Source organism: Oryctolagus cuniculus, chromosome 16 (assembly GCF_964237555.1).
Source record: "Oryctolagus cuniculus chromosome 16, mOryCun1.1, whole genome shotgun sequence".
Classification (NCBI taxonomy): domain Eukaryota; kingdom Metazoa; phylum Chordata; class Mammalia; order Lagomorpha; family Leporidae; genus Oryctolagus; species Oryctolagus cuniculus.
In genome coordinates this window covers 65,215,008-65,233,437 of record NC_091447.1, presented here as the reverse complement: position 1 = coordinate 65,233,437, position 18,430 = coordinate 65,215,008, and the positions used below count along the sequence as shown (strand labels likewise).

Genomic DNA, 18,430 nt, shown 5'->3' with positions numbered 1-18,430 from the left:
GCCCCACTCACAGAGCCCCCTACCCAGAGCCCCCACCCACAGAGCCCCACCCACAGAGCCCCCACTCAGAGCCCCCACTCACAGAGCCCCACCCACAGACCCCCCACTCACAGAGCCCCCTACCCAGAGCCCCACCCACAGACCCCCACCCACAGACCCCCACTCAGAGCCCCACCCACAGAGCCCCCACTCACAGAGCCCCACCCACAGACCCCCACTCACAGAGCGCTCCTGCTTGCGCTTCTTCTTCTGAGCTTTGCTCTGCTGCAGGGACATGAGGGTGAAGCTGGGGCGCGTGTGGGGTCCCCACTCACAGCCCCGGGAACCTCCGTCCCCAGCCCAACGCCCACCCCCGGGAGCTCCGGCCGGGCGGCACCGCACCTTGGCCGGCTCCGTGTCACCCTTGGCCGTGTAGCCGCGCGTGAACTCGTCCAGCAGCGACTGGAAGAGGTTGAGGACCAGGTTGGTGTCCTTCTGGCCGCGCTCGGCCGCCAGGCTGCCCACCACGATCTGGTAGTTCTCCATCAGGTCCTTGTAGCCCACGTGGATCTTGCCGTTCTGCGGGGGTTGGGGGAGGGGTCAGGAGGGGCAGGGCGTGAGCTGCGGGGCCGGGTGGTGCGGGGCGCAGGGCGGGCGGGGGCAGGCACGTACGGGCACGGAGTACATGGTCTTGATGCTGCTCCTGAACCTCTCGGTGGCTTCGATGAACAAGCTCTCGATGGGGGTCTTCTGGGAACGCAGGTCGTTTATCTGGAAGCCGAGAGCATGGCTGACGACGCGCAGGCCTGGTCTCCCGGAGCTGCAGCCCCCGACACTCCCGACCCGGGGGCCTGCGCCCAGGCCTGACAACCCCCAGGTGTCCCCGGGACGACAGTGTTTCCTGCTGCAATGGCCAGGGCTGGGCCAGGCTAACGCTGGCAGCAGGAGCTTCCTCCAGGTCACCCGTGTGGGCGGCAGGGGCCCCAACGCCTGGGGCCTGTTCTGCTGCTTTTCCCAGGCCAGTAGCAGGGAGCTGGACCGGAAGTGGAGCAGCCGGGACTCGAACCGGTGCTCACTTGAGATGCTGGCACTGCAGGTGGCACCTTTACCTGGTACGCTACCAGGCCGGCCCCATAAGTTTGTTTTTTTTTTTCCTTTTTTTTTAAAGGCAGAGAAAGCAAGAAAGAAACAGAGCATGGAGGAGATTCCTATCTGTTGGCTCACTCCCCAGACATCCCCCAGTGGCTGTCGGGACCAGGCCAGGACCTCCATCTGTGGGTGGCCGGGACCCACGCACGCACCCCATGTGGGGCACAGGTTTTCCAAGTGGCGTCGGAACCCCTGCGCCAAACACCAGCCCCAGGGTGAACTTCGGGGACCGCACAGCTGAGGGGTGTCCTGTCCAGTCCTCTGCCCCGGCCCCGCCCCCGCTGAGTGCCAGCCCGCGGCCCCGCCCCCACTGAGTGACGCCCTGGCCCCGCCCACCTTGTTGAGCAGGAACTCGTCCAGGTACTTGAGTTCGTTGGCGTTGGTGATCTTGCGGAACACCGACTCCCGCCACTTCTCAGACACGGTGATTTTGCCCACCTTCAGGTTCCGGCTCTTCTTCCCTTTGCCCCCGGGCTCCTTGGCGTGCTTGTCGGCCGCTGTGGGGGCAGACGGGGCGGCCGGTCAGGGTCACGGCCCGGCCCCCTCCTCGGAGCCCGGGGCTCAGCGCTCTGGGCTCGGCCTTGGGGCCACCGACCTTCGGGACCCCTCTTGCTGGCGGCTTCCAGCGCCCCGTGGCCCGGCGCTGCAGGCTCCATCTCGTCCACGCCCTCCAGGCTGTATTTCTTATCCTTGGTCTTATGCAGGAACAGCCTCTTAAAAGTAGACCTGTGGAAGTCAACAGTCCCCTGTGAGCCTCACCGCGGGAGGAGGGGCGGGAGGCCCGGCACCCAGCCAACGTTCTAGAACATTCCTGGAAGGAAAAGAAAAAAAAAAAAAGGCCAGCTTCTTCAGGGGCGTCAGGGGAGACACGCAGGATGCGGCGTCTGGTGCAGCAGTTGGGCCGCCCGCGGCGCCGGCGTCTCACGGCAGAGTCCCCACCGCTCTGCTCCCGACCCAGCTCCCAGCCACTGCGCCTGGGAGAGCAGTGGGCACCGGCCCACACGCTCGGGCCCCCGCCAGCCGCGTGGTTCCTGGCTTTGGCCCGGCCCAGTGGATGGAAGACCCCTGTCTCTCATCCTCGACAACTCTGCCTTTTAAATAAACAAGATACAAGACCAGAGCTGTAGCGGGTGTTTGGGGTAGTGGTTAAGACACTGCCCCGGGACGCCTACATCCCGCAGCAAACAGAGGCCCAAGTTCGAGTCCTGCCTTCCCCCGGAACCCCAGCTTCCTGGAGGCAGCAGGTGACAGCCCAAGGACTGGGCTCCCTATCATCCACACGGGAGACCCGCCCGGAGCGCCCAGCTCCCGGCTTCAGCCTGGTCCAGTCTCGGCCAATTGTGGGCGTTTAATATGAAGCACGAACCAGCCACAGGTTGTCTGTCTCTCAAATAAAATGAAAATAAACAAATAATAATAAAAAGGAGGCCAGAACAGGAACCCCAACTGTGGTGCATCTTGGGGCAAATGTAAATATTAAGAGAAAAGAGGGGAGAGGCGCACGGGCTGCAGGGGTGCAGGCAGGGGCCCCAGCCTGTCTGGGCTCTGGGGCTCGGTCTGTCCTCTCTGCCTAACAGCGGTGCTCTGGGGATGCGGCTGTGACCCAGTTTTCTTCCATCTGGGGCCAGGAGCCGTAGAAAGTCAAATGGAAACCGTCTGCGTGGACCCAGGGGAGGCGACCCAGACTGGCTCCCGGCTTCCCCAGGGATGGTCTCCGCCCCGGCACAGCCGCCCCGGCACCCAGGGCCACCGAGCACGCGCCTGCTAGGCTGCGGCGGGAGACCTGGGGCCCCTCCCTGGCAGTCTGGTCCCCGCGAGCCCCATACGTACTTAGAGTCGACCTGGGACCCGGGGGACAGCCCTGCGTCCGGGCCGGAGGACACGTCGCCCGACTTCTTCTTCTGCACGGCCGGCTTCTTGCTGCTCGGCTCCCCGTCGGCGCTGTCCACTTGGGGCTGCGAGAGGACCGAGTGGGAGGGGCTGGGTAGGGAAGGTGGGGGGCCACCCTGCAGCTCCTCTGGGTGCAGGCGGGCTTGGAGCTGGAGGGGCGAGACCGCATCCTGCAGCTTTACCTGGGCCTTGCCCGGGGACAGCCTGGAGACGTCGCTGGCCGACAAGGACATGCGCTTCTCCCTGTGGGGCCAGAGACACATGGTGTGGGCTGACCAGGGCGCGCTCCTCCGGGGCCCCTGCTCTGGCCGACCCTGCCCTGGGGGACGCTGGGTAGTCCTGAGTTGGGTGGAGGAGGGAATGGGTGTTTCTGGCCTCTGTGCCCGTGTGGGAATGTGTGGGTCAGCCCCAGGCTGCCTTGACAGGTCTGTGCACCCCCGTCCACTGGCCCATTTGCCCATCCCTCTGTGACTCGCCCACCCCTCAGTCTGTCCATCCGTCCATCTTCCCATGACCCGCCCACTCCCCCAGCCCTGCCTCCTAGTACCCATTCCCTGTCCATGCGGCCACCGCTCTACCCCACCCCCATGGCCGCCCTGTCCAGTGGGCTGTCCTTGACGCTGAGGGTTTGTATGTGAGCGCGGCTCCTTCTGGGAGGTCGCCAGGGTGCAGGGCCCAGCCCGGGCCTCAGCTGGCCATCCTTGGGCAGTGCCTTGTCTTTGGGCCGGCCGTCAGCGTGTCCCCCTCACCTGGTGGGCAGGGCTGCGCACAGGTTCTGGGGATTTGAGCTGGTGCCCTGCCCGGGTGTTCGGATAGGGGTGGGGTGGCACTCACTCTGAGGGCGCGAGGGCGCGCTGCCTCTCGGTCAGGTCCAGAGAGTGGCTCAGCATGGCGCTGGGGCTGGCGGCCATCAGTTTCTTGCCCCGCCACAGCTCCACGGCGTTGGCCAGCCGCTCGGCGTCCGGGTCCCGGTACCGCTGGATCTGGGTGGGACCCCCGGGGCTCTCGAGCTTGTCCTGAGCCTTGGGGGCTTCGGGGGTGCTGCGGGGGGCCGGCGGGCAGATCCTACTGTCCAGGGCCAGGCTGGTGGGCCGCTCTGCGCGGCTGGGCCTCGGGCTGCCGCCGGGGGGCGCCTTCTCGGTCTCCCCAGAGACTCTGGTGCCGGCCTCGGCCTGCGGCGTCTCCGCGGGCTGTTCAGGAGCCGCGGCCTGGGTTTCCGGCCCTGTCCCCGCGGGGGTCTCGTCGTCTCCCTGCACCGGGGTGCTTCGCGGGGGGCTCTGGCCTGGCTCGCGGGCGGCCCTTCCGGAAGGCTCTCGGAGGCCCCGCTCGTCCCTGCAGGCCTGGCTGTGCCTGTTCTGCAGCTCCACGTGCTCCAGCCCTCTCTGCCGCCGCGACTCGCGCTTCTCCCGGCCCCTGGGCACCTTCTCCGGGCCCTCGGCCGCCGCCTGCTTCTGGGCCGGGAGAGGCTTCTCGGTGCCCGGTGGGGAGGGCCCGGCCGGGGGCTCGTCCCTGGGCTGTGCCGCAGGCCCTGGTGCCGGGTGCCCACTGTCCTCTGCCGCCTCCGTGCCCTGCTCAGCCGCCTGCTCCACGCTGGCGGCTGGGCCCTCCGAGGTTCCCGGCTCCGCGGCCTGAGCCGCCCGCGCCTGCTCCTCCGCCCTCTGCTTCTCCGCCAGCATCAGCCTGAAGCTGTTGTGGGCAGAAGGGGGCTGGTTCAGAACCCTCCCCCATGGCCTCCAGCGTCGGCCCAGCCTCCGCCTCCCACGATCCCTGCCCCCCAGGGCTGAGAGGTGCTCCCGGGACAGCAGCGCGGGGTCCAGGCGGGGCCCTGCTGCCCAGCCCTGGTGGACCCTCACTGGGGCAGCCATGATTGGTTTCAGAGGCCCTTCGAATTCCTCTGAGGTTCACGGACTTGACCCTGGCAGTTTAGGGGGTGTGGCTGGGGCCACGGAGTCCACGCCCTGGGAGCTGTCTCTGGGGGAGTGGGGGCACCCCGGGGGGTGCCCAGGCCAGGAGCGGGTGGTCTCAGTAGACACCCGAGTTTCACCACGGGGGCCAGGAGCCCGCTGCGGGCTGGTCCAGGCAGCACCTTGTACAGCCAAGTCCAGGCGTCTGGGGAACTCCTGACGGAGGTGATGTGCGACCCCTGGAACAGCCAAGGCCCCCCCAGCCCCCCGCGGCCACGCCCACGCCCCCCAGGGACCTCCTGGTTCAGGACCACCCCGGGCACTCGCCTCCGGCGCTGCAGGTGGCCCCGGCACAGGCTCTGCAGGCGGATGATGCTCTGGCGCTGGCACCGGTAGGCTGCACGCTGCCGGTAGCCCCTCCAGGCGGCCTGGAGGAACACAGCGGCCTGCGTGCGCTCCAGCGCCCGGCGGACGCGGTAGGACCTCCAGCAGGCCTGGATGGTGACGGCCGCCCGCTTGGTGTGCAGGAAGTGCCGGCGCTCCAGCGCCATGCGGAACCAGCTCTGCAGCAGCAGGATCCGGCGCACCACCTCCCGGTGCAGCGTCTCCTGCAGCGCCTGGCGCTCCGTCTCCTTGAGGAAGACCTGGCGGGCAGGGGGCGGGGTCAGCCCGGCCGCACCCCCACGGCCCACCCAGAGGCTGTGCTGGTCCATGCCCAGGAGGGGGTCAGGAAGCCCGAAACCTGCCACCATCACCTGTTTCCAGAACATTCCAGAGGCGGACCCCCGCCCCTCCCCCCAGCAGCCCCTCCTCTGCTTCCTGTCTGCCGACCGCCGGTTCTGGACACTTCTGTCCACGGATCCTGCGCCCTGTGGCCTTCCCTGCCTGGCCTCTCTCAGCATCAAGTCCTCAAGGCTCAGGTACACTGTAGCATCTCATTTTTTCCCATTTTTATTTATAAGGCAGACAGAGACAGGCAGGCAGGCAGACAGACAGACAGAAATCCCCTATCTCTGGTTCACTCCTCCAGGGGCTCCATTCAGGTCTCCCATGTGGCTGGCGGGGACCCCGTACTCGCGTCGTCACTGCTGCCTCCCGGGGTGCGTGTGGGCAGGGAGCTGGAACCGGGAGTGGGGCCAGGACTGGCGCCTGGGCGCTGTGACGGGAGGGGTGCCCACGCAGGCCTGTGCCAGCCCCACTCCTCTTCACGACTGAACAGTATTCTGCTGTACGGCCAAGCCCCCTGCAGTGTCTACGAAGGCAGCTGACAGGCACGCGGGCCGCGGCCACCTCTTGGCTGCAAGGGCACCTCTACCCACATGCTTGTGTACAGCCCCCTCAGGTCTCCTGGGCAGATTCGGGGTCACTCGATGGACCTTTTGCTCAGGGAGCTGAGCACAGACTTTTGTCAGAAACAAGGGCAGGGGCCGGCACTGTGGCGCAGCGGGTTAACGCTCTGGCCTGCGGCGCCCGCATCCCATAGGGGCGTGGGTTCGAGTCCTGGCTGCTCCACTTCCCATCCATCTCCCTGCTGTGGCCTGGGAAAGCAGTGGAAGATGGCCCAAGTGCTTGGGCCCCTGCACCTGCGTGGGAAACCCGGAAGAAGCTCCTGGCTCCTGGCTTCAGATCGTCTCAGCTCTGGCCATTGCAGCCATCTGGGGGTGAACCAGCAGATGGAAGACCTCTCTTTCTCTCCCTCTCTCTCTCTCTCTGTAACTCTGCCTTTCAAATAAATAGATAAATCTTAAAAAAAAAAAAAGAAACAAGGGCAGCTGCATGGTGCCCTGTGTGGGACTGCCCTGAACAGCAGTGGGCGGAGCTTGGGCTGGGGCGCCCCACCCCTCAGCTTCATCACTCTGCCCTCTGCTGGGCTGGGCGGCCGGGGCCGGGGCGGACACTGACCTTGGTCTTCCCAATCTGGTAGCTCCTCTTGTCTATGGCCATCTTCTCCAGCAGGGCCGAGATGACCTCCCGGCACGGCTGGGCGTCCTTGGGCAGCAGAACCTGGAACTGCTCCGTGAAATCCTGGGGCGGGGTGGGGATTTGGGGGCAGGAAGGAGGGCCCCTGTGAGCACTCCCGCCTGCAACAGGGAGACAGGGCCCTGACCCCTCCCTGGCCAGACCTGGCTCCCCAGGCCCAAACTGGACGTCCCAAGAAGCTCAAGCTTGAGAGACCACGGTGGGGCCGGCGCTGTGGCACAGCAGGTTAAGCCACCACCTGCAGTGCTGGCATCCCATATGGGCACCGGTTCAAGTCCCAGGTGCTCCACTTCCGACCCAGCTCTCCGCTATGGCCTGGGAAAGCAGTGGAAGGTGGCCCAAGTGCTTGGACCCCTGCACCAAGTGGGAGACCCAGAAGCAGCTCAGGGCCTCTGGCTTCGGCCTGGAACAGCCCCAGCTGTTGAGGCCATCTGGGGAGTGAACCAGCCGATGGAGGCTTCTCCCTCTGTCTCTCCCTCTCTCTGCAATTCTTCCAAATAAGTGAATAAATCTTTAAAGAAATGTATGCTTATCAGTTTATCTGAGATGGAGGAAGCTCCTGTTTTCTGGTTCACACTCCTCAAAAGCCCACAGCAGCTATGGCTGGGGCGGGGCCAGGCCGATGCCAGCCGGGAGCCGGGAGCTCCACCCAGGCCGCTCACGCGGGCAGCAAGGACCCAGCTCCTTGAGCCCTCCCTGCTGCCTCCCAGGGAGCGCTGTAGCAGAAGCTGGAGTCACAGGCCACGCCAGGAGACCGAGCACCAGTCCTGCTGCGTGGAAGGTGGGCATCAGCTGCTGGACCACCTGCCCGCCCCCAAATCCGTGGCTCTCTGAGCACACCACAGTGGGCGTCCATGGCACCTGTGGGCAAGGACTGACATCGCCACCCCGCTTTCTGGAACAGGGCCATGGGAACGGGGCCAGAGCTCCTGCTGCCGGGCGGCAGGGTAAGAGAGCTGGGTATAAAAGCGTCCACTAGGGAAGCTGTGCGGTAGGCGTTGGGGCTCCGAGGGGCTTTGTGTCCACTGCCCCCGTCCCGCCTGGAGGGTGTGCTACCTGGAAGGTGTACTTGGCGCTGTAGCCCGAGCGCCGGATGCGCACAGTCTCCAGCATGCCCGTGTAGCGCAGCTGCTGCAGCACCAGCTCCTCATCAAAGCTCAGCTCCTTCTGCAATGGGCGTGGGAGCCATCAGGGCAGCCACCCTCAGGGGAGGGGGAGGGGTAGGGGCACGGTGCACACACGGGCGCTGCTGGCCCGGGGAGCAGGGGGAGGATCCTGCTGTCCTGGAGCTGGGAGACAGCCCCGCCCCATGGCGCTGACTCTAGGAAGCCTGGCGCCTGCTCTGTCGTGGCCCCTGGCACTGCTGAAGCTGCCTCACTTTGAGTGACCATAATCGGCTGTGACAAGGAGTTTCGGAGAAAAGGACAAACCCGGCCCTGTGTGGACCCCAGGCTGGGCACTGGGGGGCAGGGGCGAGACCTGGCGGATGCCATGGTCCCTGGAGATGTGTTGGGGGTGCCTGGATGAGGGCCCAGGACAGGAGGAGGCAGCCCAGGGGCCAGAGGGGCAGGAAAGGAGACCTCCTCAGTGAGCCCCCAGCCTGCAGCCCAGCAGCCTGGATGCCACGCACCCCAGTGGTCAGGGCCTGAGGGACGGGAGGGCGAATGCAGGTGCCCGCTGAGCTGCCCCAGGTGGAGCAAGACATGGGGGCGATGCCTGGGGCTGGGCGGGGCGGAGCCTGGCTCTGGCCATCCGTGGAGGAGCAGACACAGGGACAGATGGTGTCTCCTGGGGCTCCTGCTCCAGCCTGAGGGCCTCCTGGCCCTGCATGGCCCCGGGAGTCCCTGAGCTGCCCCAGGGGAACTCGGCATCCTGGTAAGAGGACGAGGCCTGGGGCTAGGGTCCCCCCCCCCCCCCCCCCCCGCTCTCTAGAAACTCCTGTCTGAGCAGCGGCTGTGCTCCTGGGGCCTGGCCCCTGCCTCCTGGTGCACGTGGGGCCCCACACCCACCTTCTCGGCGTTGGAGCGGATGCAGCGGATGAAGAAGGGCTCGGCCTGGCCCAGTGCCTCCAGGAGCTTGTTGAGTGACGTCTGGGGAAGGAGAAGGACACCAAGTGGAGCCGGAGGCAGGGACCCGGGCACTGGAGGCTGTGCCTGAGCCGGGGGTGGGGACCCGGGCACTGGGGGCTGTGCCTGGGCCGGGGGCGGGGACCCGGGCACTGGGGGCTGTGCCTGGGCCGGGGGCAGGGCAGAAACTCCTTCTGGGAATCTGAAACACACGCCAGACTCAGAAGGGGCCTCGGCCACAGGGTCTGGGTCTCTGGCCTGCGGTCTCCCCGCCCCCCCACAGGAAGTCACGGCCACAGTGGGGACAGAGACTCAGGTTCAGGCAAAGGGGAGGGAACAAGAAGTGCTGAAGGTGAGAATCGGCAGCCCAGCCGGTGACACAAGAAAGAAAAAGAAAAGAAAGGAATGTGTCCCTGAGCTTCCCAGCAGCCAAGGAGAGTGGGGAAACACGACCCGAGGGTGCGGCCTGGGGGTCATGCTGACCTCAACGCCAAGTCCTGGGTCCTCAGCCAGGAGCAGTGATGCTTCCCGGCAGCGTCTGGCCACAGGGGCCAGGCTGGGGGGTGACACTCCTGCCGCCTACGGGGCCCAGCGGGAGAGCTGGCAGGACGGCTGCAGCCTGCGGGGCGGCTGGAGGCCCCGGGCCCCCGCCCTCACCTGGAACTGGGCGCTGATGCTGGGCGGCTTCTTCTTCTTGTGCAGGTGCAGCAGTGACTTGGTGGTGCGGTCGTGCAGGGTCATGCTGATGACCAGCTTCAGGGACTTGGAGTCCAGCAGGTTCTGCAAAGGATGCAGGGGTCGGCCCGCTCTCCTGCGGCCTGCGTGGGGGCCAGGGCAGGGGGCAGCGCCTTCCTTCCCTAGGCCCCTCCCTCCACTCACAGGGCTGGGGGGCAAGGGGCGGCGCCTTCCTTCCCTAGGCCCCTCCCTCTGCTCATGGGGGGGGCAAGGGGCAGCGCCTTCCTTCCCTAGGCCCCTCCCTCTGCTCACAGGGGGGCGGCACCTTCCTTCCCTATGCCCCTCCCTCTGCTCACGGGGGGGGGCAGGGGGCGGCACCTTCCTTTCCTAGGCCCCTCCCTCTGCTCACGGGGGGGGGCAGGGGGCGGCACCTTCCTTCCCTAGGCCCCTCCCTCTACTCACAGGGTAGGGGGGCAGGGGCGGCGCCTTCCTTCCCTAGGCCCCTCGCTGGGCACACGGCTCGGGCACGCCCCCGCCACGCCTGTGGGAAGCCCTGGCAGAAGCAGGTCCCAGGCGCTCCAGGAGGGAGCGGAGGTTTTTAGAGGGAGGGAGGAGGTGGGCGAGGAAGGAAGGAGGAGGCTGCAGAAGTCCCACGTCCCCTCCCTCCCCGTGTCGCTCTTTAAAGGCATCACTGGAGAGGCGGAGAGAGGGAGGGAGGGAGAGAGGGAGGGAGAGAGAGGAAGAGAGAGGGAGGGAGAGAGGGAGGGAGGGAGGGAGGGAGGGAGGCAGCGTGAGCACAAGCGCCATCCGCTGGTTCACTCCCCAGATGCCCACCACAGCCAGAGCTGGGCCAGGCGGAAGCCGGGGGCTCCGTCCGGGAGCCCCAGCACCTGCGCCGTCACGGCGGCCTCCCAGGGTGCGCATGCGCAGGGAGCTGGCGCCAGCGCAGAGCCGGGACCGGGACCCAGGCCCTGGGACGTGGGACTCCGCTGCCGCCTGGCGCCGGGGTCGTGGGGGGAGGGGGAGCGGCGAGCGAGCGAAGGACGCGTGGCGGCGGGCGTGGGGCTTTACCTTCGGGATGGTCTGCTTTGGTTTGATACCTTTACTCTTCCTGTCAAAATATTAAAAACGGTTTTGTGAACACAAGGACACACGCTGTCCGGGTCTGGGTTAGTGCAGCAAGCCACGCCTTGCGGGTTAGAGAGAGAGAGAGGGGGAGAGAGAGCGCGGAGAGCAGTCAGTGGACAGACACAAGTGGAACAAGGTGGCCGCTGCCACCCCTCCGGAGACGCCCGGGCTCCCGCCTGCTGGGGGTGGGCGGGGGGACGGGGGCGGTGCCGCGGTCGCCAGCCAGCGGCAGCCGCACCCCCCTGCACCGTCTGGGGAGTGGGGGGTGGCACCCGCCACGGGCGCCACAGCCAAGGGCGGGAGGGGTCCCGCGTGGGGCCTGGAGAGCGGGGCGGCTGCGCGGGTGCTTCATAAACGGTTCGGGAGTGAATCATCCCGCTCACGCTGACATAAACACCTTCTGAAAAATCACAGGATTTCCCCCTAATTCATCTTTTACTTAAAAAAGTTTTAGTTTTTATTTGAAAGGCAGAGTGAGTAGGGAGGGGATCTCCCCTCTGCGGGTTCACTCCCCAAATGGCCACAACAGCCAGGGCAGGGCCGGGCCGGGCTGGCGGAAGCCAGGAGCCGGGAGCACCATCAGGGGCTCCCGGGGGCGCTGGCGGCAGCTGGATGGGAAGTGGGCTGCTGGGACCGCTGGGACCCGCGCTCTGATGGGGACGTGGGGGCCCCAAGCCGTGCTAGGCCCACAGCACCTCTCCTTGATGTCTGGTAATCCCATTTTCCACGGGTGCTTTGAAGCCCCCCACTACTATCTGTGAGCCTGAAGTGGGAGGAGAAGGGTAGGGGCTGCTCGGGCCCCGCTGGCAGTGAGGGCAGCTGGAAACATGGAAGCCCATCTCTCGGCTGGGGCCGTCCCTACGCCCGGGTCTCACTGGCATCTTGCAGCCAACACAGCGTGTGGTGGGCGCCCCTCCATCCTCACAGGGGCGCTCCCCATGGGCACGGGGGCCGCTCTAGGCTGTTGATTTGGAGACCCTGGAAGTCCCGGCTGCCGGCTGGGGTCTGGACGAGGCTGCCCAGGGCTTCCCGGGCGGGAGGCTTTGACCCCCGGGTGGTGGTGGGGCTTTAAAAGCAGGGCTGGGGTGGAGAGGGAGGGAATGAATGAATTTTGGTCCCTGCCGTGAGCATGAGCCTGGAGCTGCACCTCGGCTTCCTGTCTGGCCCGCAGGCCCCCACCAGAGGTGGGAAAGATGGGGCCGCCCTACTCTGCCCCTCCAGCCTGGTTACTTGTGACAACCACAGGAAAATGGGCCGAGACACAGGGTCTGAGTGCTGCCATTCCTGGGTTTTGGGAGCCGAGGTCACACACACATGCTGAGGGCACTCGGGGGGCTCATCTGGGGGCGGTGAGTCACCGGGAGGGAGGGGCTCAGATGCAAACAGGCTTCGTGGGACGCTTTTGTCAACCTGGGACCTGGCACGTGGGGCTGTGCTGGGAGCTGGGGGAGGTGGGGGGAGCAGCTGGGGGCGGGGCATGAGTGCCTGGCGGGTGGCAGTGGTGGCGCTCATGGGCGGGGCCTGGAGGGCGAGGATGGGGGACTCACAGGACGGAGGTGCAGGGCTTCGGGAGCCGACCCAGGGCCTGGAGGAGCCTCCGCGGGTCCTCGCCCTGCCACGGCAGCCCCTTGATGCTCTTGATGATTTGGTTATGCAAATCGCTGGGGGAGGGGAGGAGGGGGGCGCAGTGACAGAGAAGAGACAGAGTTAGCACCAGGGGCCCACCACCCTGGGTCCCCATGGGTCCCCAGGCCCCAGAGCTGAAACACGCGCCTGGACGAGCCGCCCCCACCCCTGGGCTGGGCAGGGGGACCAGGCGGAACCGGCCGCCCTTCCCAGGCCCTGGCCACGGCGGTGGCAGTGGGGGGGAGGCAGTGGTGCTTTGGGCAAACGAATCTGTCACCGTGGCAGTCTACTTCGTGTCCCGCTCCCCCCAGCTTCTGGATCTGTGGGAAGCCGTGCAGAGACCCAGTCTGCGGTCCACGCCCACCTCCTCAAGGACTGCACAAGTCTTGTTGGGGGGAGGGGACCAGACTCCAGCGCTCGCAAGAGCGAGCTGAACGTGGCGGTGTCAGCGTGGGTGCTGTCCGCCAGGGGTCCACTATGTCCTCAATGTGTCGCCCCCGCTCCTGGCCTCTGGGGGTGGAGGCAGGGACGTTGCTGGGCACCCCGAGGGCGCAGGGTGGCTAGCGTGGGCTCGCGTGCTAGGCCCCAAACCTCGGCCACCACGGGGGATCAGGAGCAGCTCAGAGCAGAAAACTGAGATGGCGTGGCCGCAAATGCTAAGGGCGACCGGCCAGGAGACCGGCGTCTGGGACAGGGCTGCGGGGACTGCGTGTTTCAGCTCCAGGCAGGTGGCCTGGGAGGACCCCCATCAGCAGCCCCGCCCTCGCACCCCATGCACCATGCGCTGTGCCGGGGGCCACACTTACCTCCGCTCCCTCGCCTCCAGGGAGGCACAGAGCAAACAGAGACAACACGGGGGTCACGTGCACCTGCTCACCCCGAGGGCCACGGCCATGGCTGGCCACGGGGGCAAACAGGCCCACAGCTCCTGCCCTGCCCCTGCCCCTGCCAAATCTGGCAGCAGCACGCCCCGAAAGGTGCTGGCGTGTCCTGGACAGCTGAGCCCCTCTCTCCCGGCACTGGGCGCCGCGCTGCGGCGGCTCCTCTCGGCCGTGCCTCCCTGGTCTCGGGTTCCTCAAAAGCGTTAATATGGAACTGTCAGAGCCATCGAGTGAGAAATCTAGTACTGAGCAGCTGTGAGGGAGGAGCCGTGAGAACCAGGGCGGCCCTAGGGGCTCGGGGGTCACGTTCCGTCCCTGCGGCGTGAAAACTGGACCAAAAAAAAAAAAAAAATCCAAAAACCAAAAACTCCAACACACAGGCAGACGCAGGGATGCCTTCATCTTTCTCGCGCCCCGCCGGGTGAAACGTCCATTTGTAGGAACACAGGAGACCAGGTACCGATAGGATACGGCAGGCTGGAGGACACTCACGGGCTGCCAGCCCCGCCTCCACGCACGCGCCTGTGGGACGCTCCCAAGGAGGCTGCGAGGGGCTTAAAGAAATAGAACGACCGTTTCCAGCGCCGAGACGGGAAACGGAGGGCTTAGGAAGTCCTTCATGACACCGAGCCTCTGCGGGGTCGGCGTGCAGGGAACAGAACCCGCGCCCGAGGCCGCCGCCCCCGCGGGGTCCCGTGGGCTCGCACGGAGCGGCCCCACCCTGCCTGGATCCCCGACCCCGAGTTGTTTGTGAACAGCGCCGCTGGCTCGCGCCTTCAGCTCGGGCAGACTGAGGCCTCGCTCACCGGTACAGCTTTTCCGACGGCGTGCAGGCTCCTTTCGGCGGCTCCCCCGCGTGGCTTCGGCTGCCAGGACTGCCCACGTCTGCTGGGGACAGAGTGGACAGGGATCTACTTAACTTCTGCCGAGGCTTGGAGCACTATTTTTTCAAAAGCTACTTTATTGAGGGCTGGCTTTGCGGTGTAGTGGGTTAAGCCTCTGCCTGTGACGCCCGCGCCCCCTATCGGAGCGCCAGGTTCGAGTCCCGGCTGCTCCACTCCCCAGCCTGCTCCCTGCGGATGCGCCCGGGAAAGCAGTGGAGGAAGCGTGGAAACACGCCTCGTGAAGCTGCAAGGTCTTCTCCCAGCAACACCAGCTTCCCTGACTCCCCTGTGCCACGGCTTTCGCGCATGCGACGTGTGCGCTGTGTGGACGCCGGACTCGCTGCCGTGTGTCTCACAACATGCGTGCGGACATTATAGGATCTGAAACACTTCTGGCCCCAGGCGGTTTCAGATCAGGGCTGTGCCACCTGCACTAAGCATGAATGAACTGTTCACTCTGAAGTGGGCTCCGGGGTGGGCTTCCGGCTACGACGTCAGGCTGCCCGGGTGCCAGTCCCGGCTCCGGCTTCCTGCTGACGCACCCTGGGAGGCCGCAGCGATGGCCCCAGTGCCTGGGCCCCTGCCGCTGCCCCCGGCTCCCGGCTCCGGCCTGGCCCGGCCCTGGCTGTCGTGGCCACCTGGGGAGTGACCCAGATGGGAGCTCTCGCTTTCAGTCTCGCTCCCCCCCACAAAGGACGGAGCACATGAAGCACGTGGCCTCCTCTCGACCGCACCCCCTACCTGCGGCCTTCTCGGCCCTCTCAGCCCGCAGGCGCCCGGCCTCGCGGAGCACGGCCATGGCGCGGATGGCGGCGCGCAGCACGGCCCAGCGGAAGACGGCCACGGGGTCCATGCTGATGAGCTCGCGCACGTAGGCGCTGTCGCTGCCCCGCAGCAGGGCCACGATGTCGGGTCGCATGTAGTCCATGTTCTTCTCCCGGAAGTCCTGCTCGGGGTGGGGGCGGGCAGCTGGTCAGGGGGGCCTGGGGGGGAGCCATCTCCACACCGCATGGCAGCCCCCAGCCTGTCCCCTCAGCCCAGGGGTTTGGTCCTTAGTCTCATGCTGAGGGTGCTGAGAGGTGGGCCCTTGGACCAGTCCTGCTGTTGGGAGGCAGGGCCTTCAGGACTGGATGGGGTCATCGGTGGGGGGGTTGGGGGGTTGTCCCCAGGATTCAATCCTGGTGGCTTTACAGAGAGACAAGATGAACATCTGTGCTTTCTGCCCCGGCATGCCCTGCGCCACCCACGACTGCGGGCAGGAAGGCCCTCACCAGAGCCCAGACGGGAGGGCCCCGTGTTCCAGAACCTTCCCAAGTCGTGCCCACGGCAGGCAGCGATGAAGACCTGACAGATGCTCTGCCTGGAGGCCCTGGACGCTGCAGCCAGGGAGCTGGGTCGGGCTGAGCGGGCGCCGGAGGGAAGGGGTGGCCCCACGGCCCCGGCTCCCGTGGCGGGGGCCGGCACGGGCACGCACACACCTTGATCTGGTATTTCACTTTCCCGGCGAAGTGCTGGATGATGAACGCCGGCTCCAGGACCGGGGTGCCCAGGAAGTACTTGTTGTCCTCGTGCTGCTGCTTGAACTTGGCCAGCAGCGTCTGACTGGTGGCGTGGGGGAAGCTGGAAGACAAGCGGGCACCTTCAGGGCTGGGGACCAGCTCGCGGCTTCACACTGTGGGTGGGCGGGAGGGCACCGGGGCAGCTCTGGGCAGTGCAGTGGGTCTGTGGGGGGCTCCGTGGGCGGGGGCACGGGCAGACGAACGTGGGAAGGACCAGTAGGTGCGCGTGCCCGCCTGTGGGCACCCTGGGGCCCATGGCATCAGAGCTGGTCCTCACTCTCCTCCCCCACCCTGCCGTTGGCCTGGGGCTGCAGATGGGCCTTGGGGGTGCTGTCTGCGCGCTTTCGGCCCAGCGAGGCCTGCCGTGGACAGCCTCTGAGAATCACCCCAGGCCAGGGTGCACCTGGAGGCCTTGCCCCAGCCGCGGGAGCGGCTGGCCTCATGGATGAAGTGGGGCTCTGTCCAGCCCTGGGGAGGGGCGCGGGGCAGAAGAAGGGACTCCTTGTACCTGGCTATTTCTGCCTCCCGGGAGGGAGACGCCACGGGGCCCCCGGCATGCCCCGCGCCCGGCCTCACCGCAGACACAGGCAGGGCCGTGTGTGTGCCCACATCCCCGGCACTGGGGCTGCGTGGCTCACGGCGGGCAGCAGGGGGGGGGGGTCTGAACGCAGTGTTTGCGGGGCTGTGGAAATCAGGACAGGGAGGGGGCGCCATTGCCCCCCCCAACCCAGCAACACAGCCGGGGACAGAAAACATTCAAATCAACGTGCAAAAAGAAATTTTCCATGATGGACAAAAATAGCAAGACTTTTAAATAAAAACACGGCGGGCCTCCCCTGCTGGGCCCTGGGAGTTTCCTGGCTGTGAGGACAGAGTTTCCCCTGGGCCCGGGCCCTGTCTGGACATCACCTGGGTCCTGGCTGGGGCAGTGAGAGCATCTTTCTGCCCCTTCCGTTTTGTGTGTGTGTGTGTGTGTGTGTGTGTGGTTCTTCTTGGTTTAAAGACGTGTTTATATATTTGAAAGGCAGAGTCATGGTCGGTGGGGGTGGTGCTGAAGCCAGCAGCCAGGAGCTCCATCCGGGTCTCCCACACAGGTGCAGGGGCCCCAGCACTTGGCCAGCCTTTACTGCTTTCCCAGGCACCTTAGCAGGGAGCTGGATTGGAAGTGGAGCAGCCAGGACTTGAACCAGTGCCCATGTGAGATGCTGGCGTTACAGGTGGCAGCTGCACCTGCTACGCCACAGCGCCAGCCCCTCTTGCGTTTGGTTTAGGATGGGTTGCACCTGTCACGCGTGCGGCCCTGCCCACCCGCACACAGGGACGACAGAGGTGAAGGAGGGCTGGGGGCCCAACAGGAGGGTCTTTGCGGCCACCATCGTGAGGAGGCCGGGCGTGGACCCCACTCCAGGGTGACAGGGAGAAGGGAAGGGGAGACTGGTGGGCAGAGAGGAGAAGTGGGAGGGAGGGGCCGGGGAACATGCAGCCCCCAGGAGCCGGGAGAGGCAGGAGGGACCCTGCCGGGAGCAAGCGCCGCCCCTTGACGGCTGGCTTCACGCACGGTCAGAGTCAACTCTGGGTGTTGCAGGCCACCTGGTCTGTGGTCGCCCATTACGGCAGCGGCGGGAAGTGAGCTGGGCAACCGAGACCCAGGCCCCTCAGAGACCGCGGGGCGGGAGGCTCGGCCCCGAGTCGGCACCCTGCGCGAGAAGCCAGCGCCTCCTCCCCGGTCCCGTGCACAGGCCCCACATGGGCCTGCCCACGGCCACTCACTTGCTCTCCTCGTCCAGCAGGTAGAAGAGGCCCGTGGGCTTCTTGCTGATGAGGTGGATACAGCCCACGTTGTCGGTGTAGTCAATGTTGTGCCACGTGATCCCCTCGGCCTGGTACTCCTCCTGCAGGGGTGGGGCAGGGCGGGCGGCACACACAGGCGTCCCTCAGAACCCGCGGGGCTGGCCACCAGGAGCCCCCGCGGACCCCGCCATCCACGCACACGGCACAGAACCTGGGCGCATCCTCCCATGGGGCAACCCCGGACACCGTGGACGCGGTGTCAACGGCTGGTTCCACTGCGGCGCTGTGGGGACAGGAGAGCTGTGTGCGCTCACTACCGTGCAGGTCCTTCCCCAGCTATTCTGAATTAGACATTAATACGAGCGTGACAGAGAGAGACAGAGACAGACAGGGCTCTCATCTGCTGGTTCACTCTTTGAATGCTCACAACAGCCTGAACCAGGCCAGGCTCCCTTTGGGAGCCAGGAGCTCCATCTGGGTCTCCCACACGGGTGGGTGCACCTGCAGCCGCTGGCTGGATTCCAAGTGCAGGCTGGGACTGCAGCCCCGGTGCTAGGACGTGGGATGCGACCCCTGCCCCACAAGAGCACCCTGGATCGAAGCCCAGGTCTCCCAGCCTGATCACGTGAACACAGCAAGGCGAGCGTGACTTCTCCCCTCGTCTGCTCTAAGTCTTCGCCGTGTTGCATGCGTCTCCCCCTATCCTGCGCAATTGGGCAGCCAGGAGACCCCGGGGTAAAATCAGCTAACGCCAGCCACGAACCCGCCAGCTGCCCCACCAGAATCAGCATGGAGACAATGTTGGTGGCTGCTGGCTGGCGACTGAGCGGTGGAGAGACCGTCAGAGAGACGCCGCGGCCGCCGACCGAAGCAACAGGGCGACGCCACCTCTCGCAGCTGAAAGACGTTCCTAGCTGG

General features: G+C 66.3%; 1 protein-coding gene across 8 annotated transcripts in view; it reads right to left on the bottom strand.

The window, feature by feature from the left end:
• Nucleotides 1–18,430, bottom strand: part of MYO9B (myosin IXB) — an 83,648-nt gene that overhangs the window by 4,346 nt on the left and 60,872 nt on the right. For 3 of the 8 annotated variants that reach the window (XM_070058939.1, XM_070058938.1, XM_070058943.1), the window contains exons 11-29: nucleotides 17,492–17,613; nucleotides 15,641–15,782; nucleotides 14,904–15,108; nucleotides 14,085–14,166; nucleotides 12,319–12,432; nucleotides 10,715–10,754; nucleotides 9,626–9,748; nucleotides 8,912–8,992; nucleotides 7,959–8,069; nucleotides 6,825–6,947; nucleotides 5,250–5,566; nucleotides 3,853–4,704; nucleotides 3,201–3,261; nucleotides 2,959–3,083; nucleotides 1,724–1,854; nucleotides 1,465–1,625; nucleotides 652–750; nucleotides 382–558; nucleotides 223–264 (exon numbers count right to left, since the gene is read on the bottom strand). In XM_070058939.1, coding sequence (XP_069915040.1) covers nucleotides 223–264; nucleotides 382–558; nucleotides 652–750; nucleotides 1,465–1,625; nucleotides 1,724–1,854; nucleotides 2,959–3,083; nucleotides 3,201–3,261; nucleotides 3,853–4,704; nucleotides 5,250–5,566; nucleotides 6,825–6,947; nucleotides 7,959–8,069; nucleotides 8,912–8,992; nucleotides 9,626–9,748; nucleotides 10,715–10,754; nucleotides 12,319–12,432; nucleotides 14,085–14,166; nucleotides 14,904–15,108; nucleotides 15,641–15,782; nucleotides 17,492–17,613 — 3,108 coding nt within the window. The remainder of the gene's footprint in view (nucleotides 1–222; nucleotides 265–381; nucleotides 559–651; nucleotides 751–1,464; nucleotides 1,626–1,723; nucleotides 1,855–2,958; nucleotides 3,084–3,200; nucleotides 3,262–3,852; nucleotides 4,705–5,249; nucleotides 5,567–6,824; nucleotides 6,948–7,958; nucleotides 8,070–8,911; nucleotides 8,993–9,625; nucleotides 9,749–10,714; nucleotides 10,755–12,318; nucleotides 12,433–14,084; nucleotides 14,167–14,903; nucleotides 15,109–15,640; nucleotides 15,783–17,491; nucleotides 17,614–18,430) is intronic. The other 5 variants (XM_070058940.1, XM_070058946.1, XM_070058941.1 and 2 more) reach the window with 4 other exon arrangements.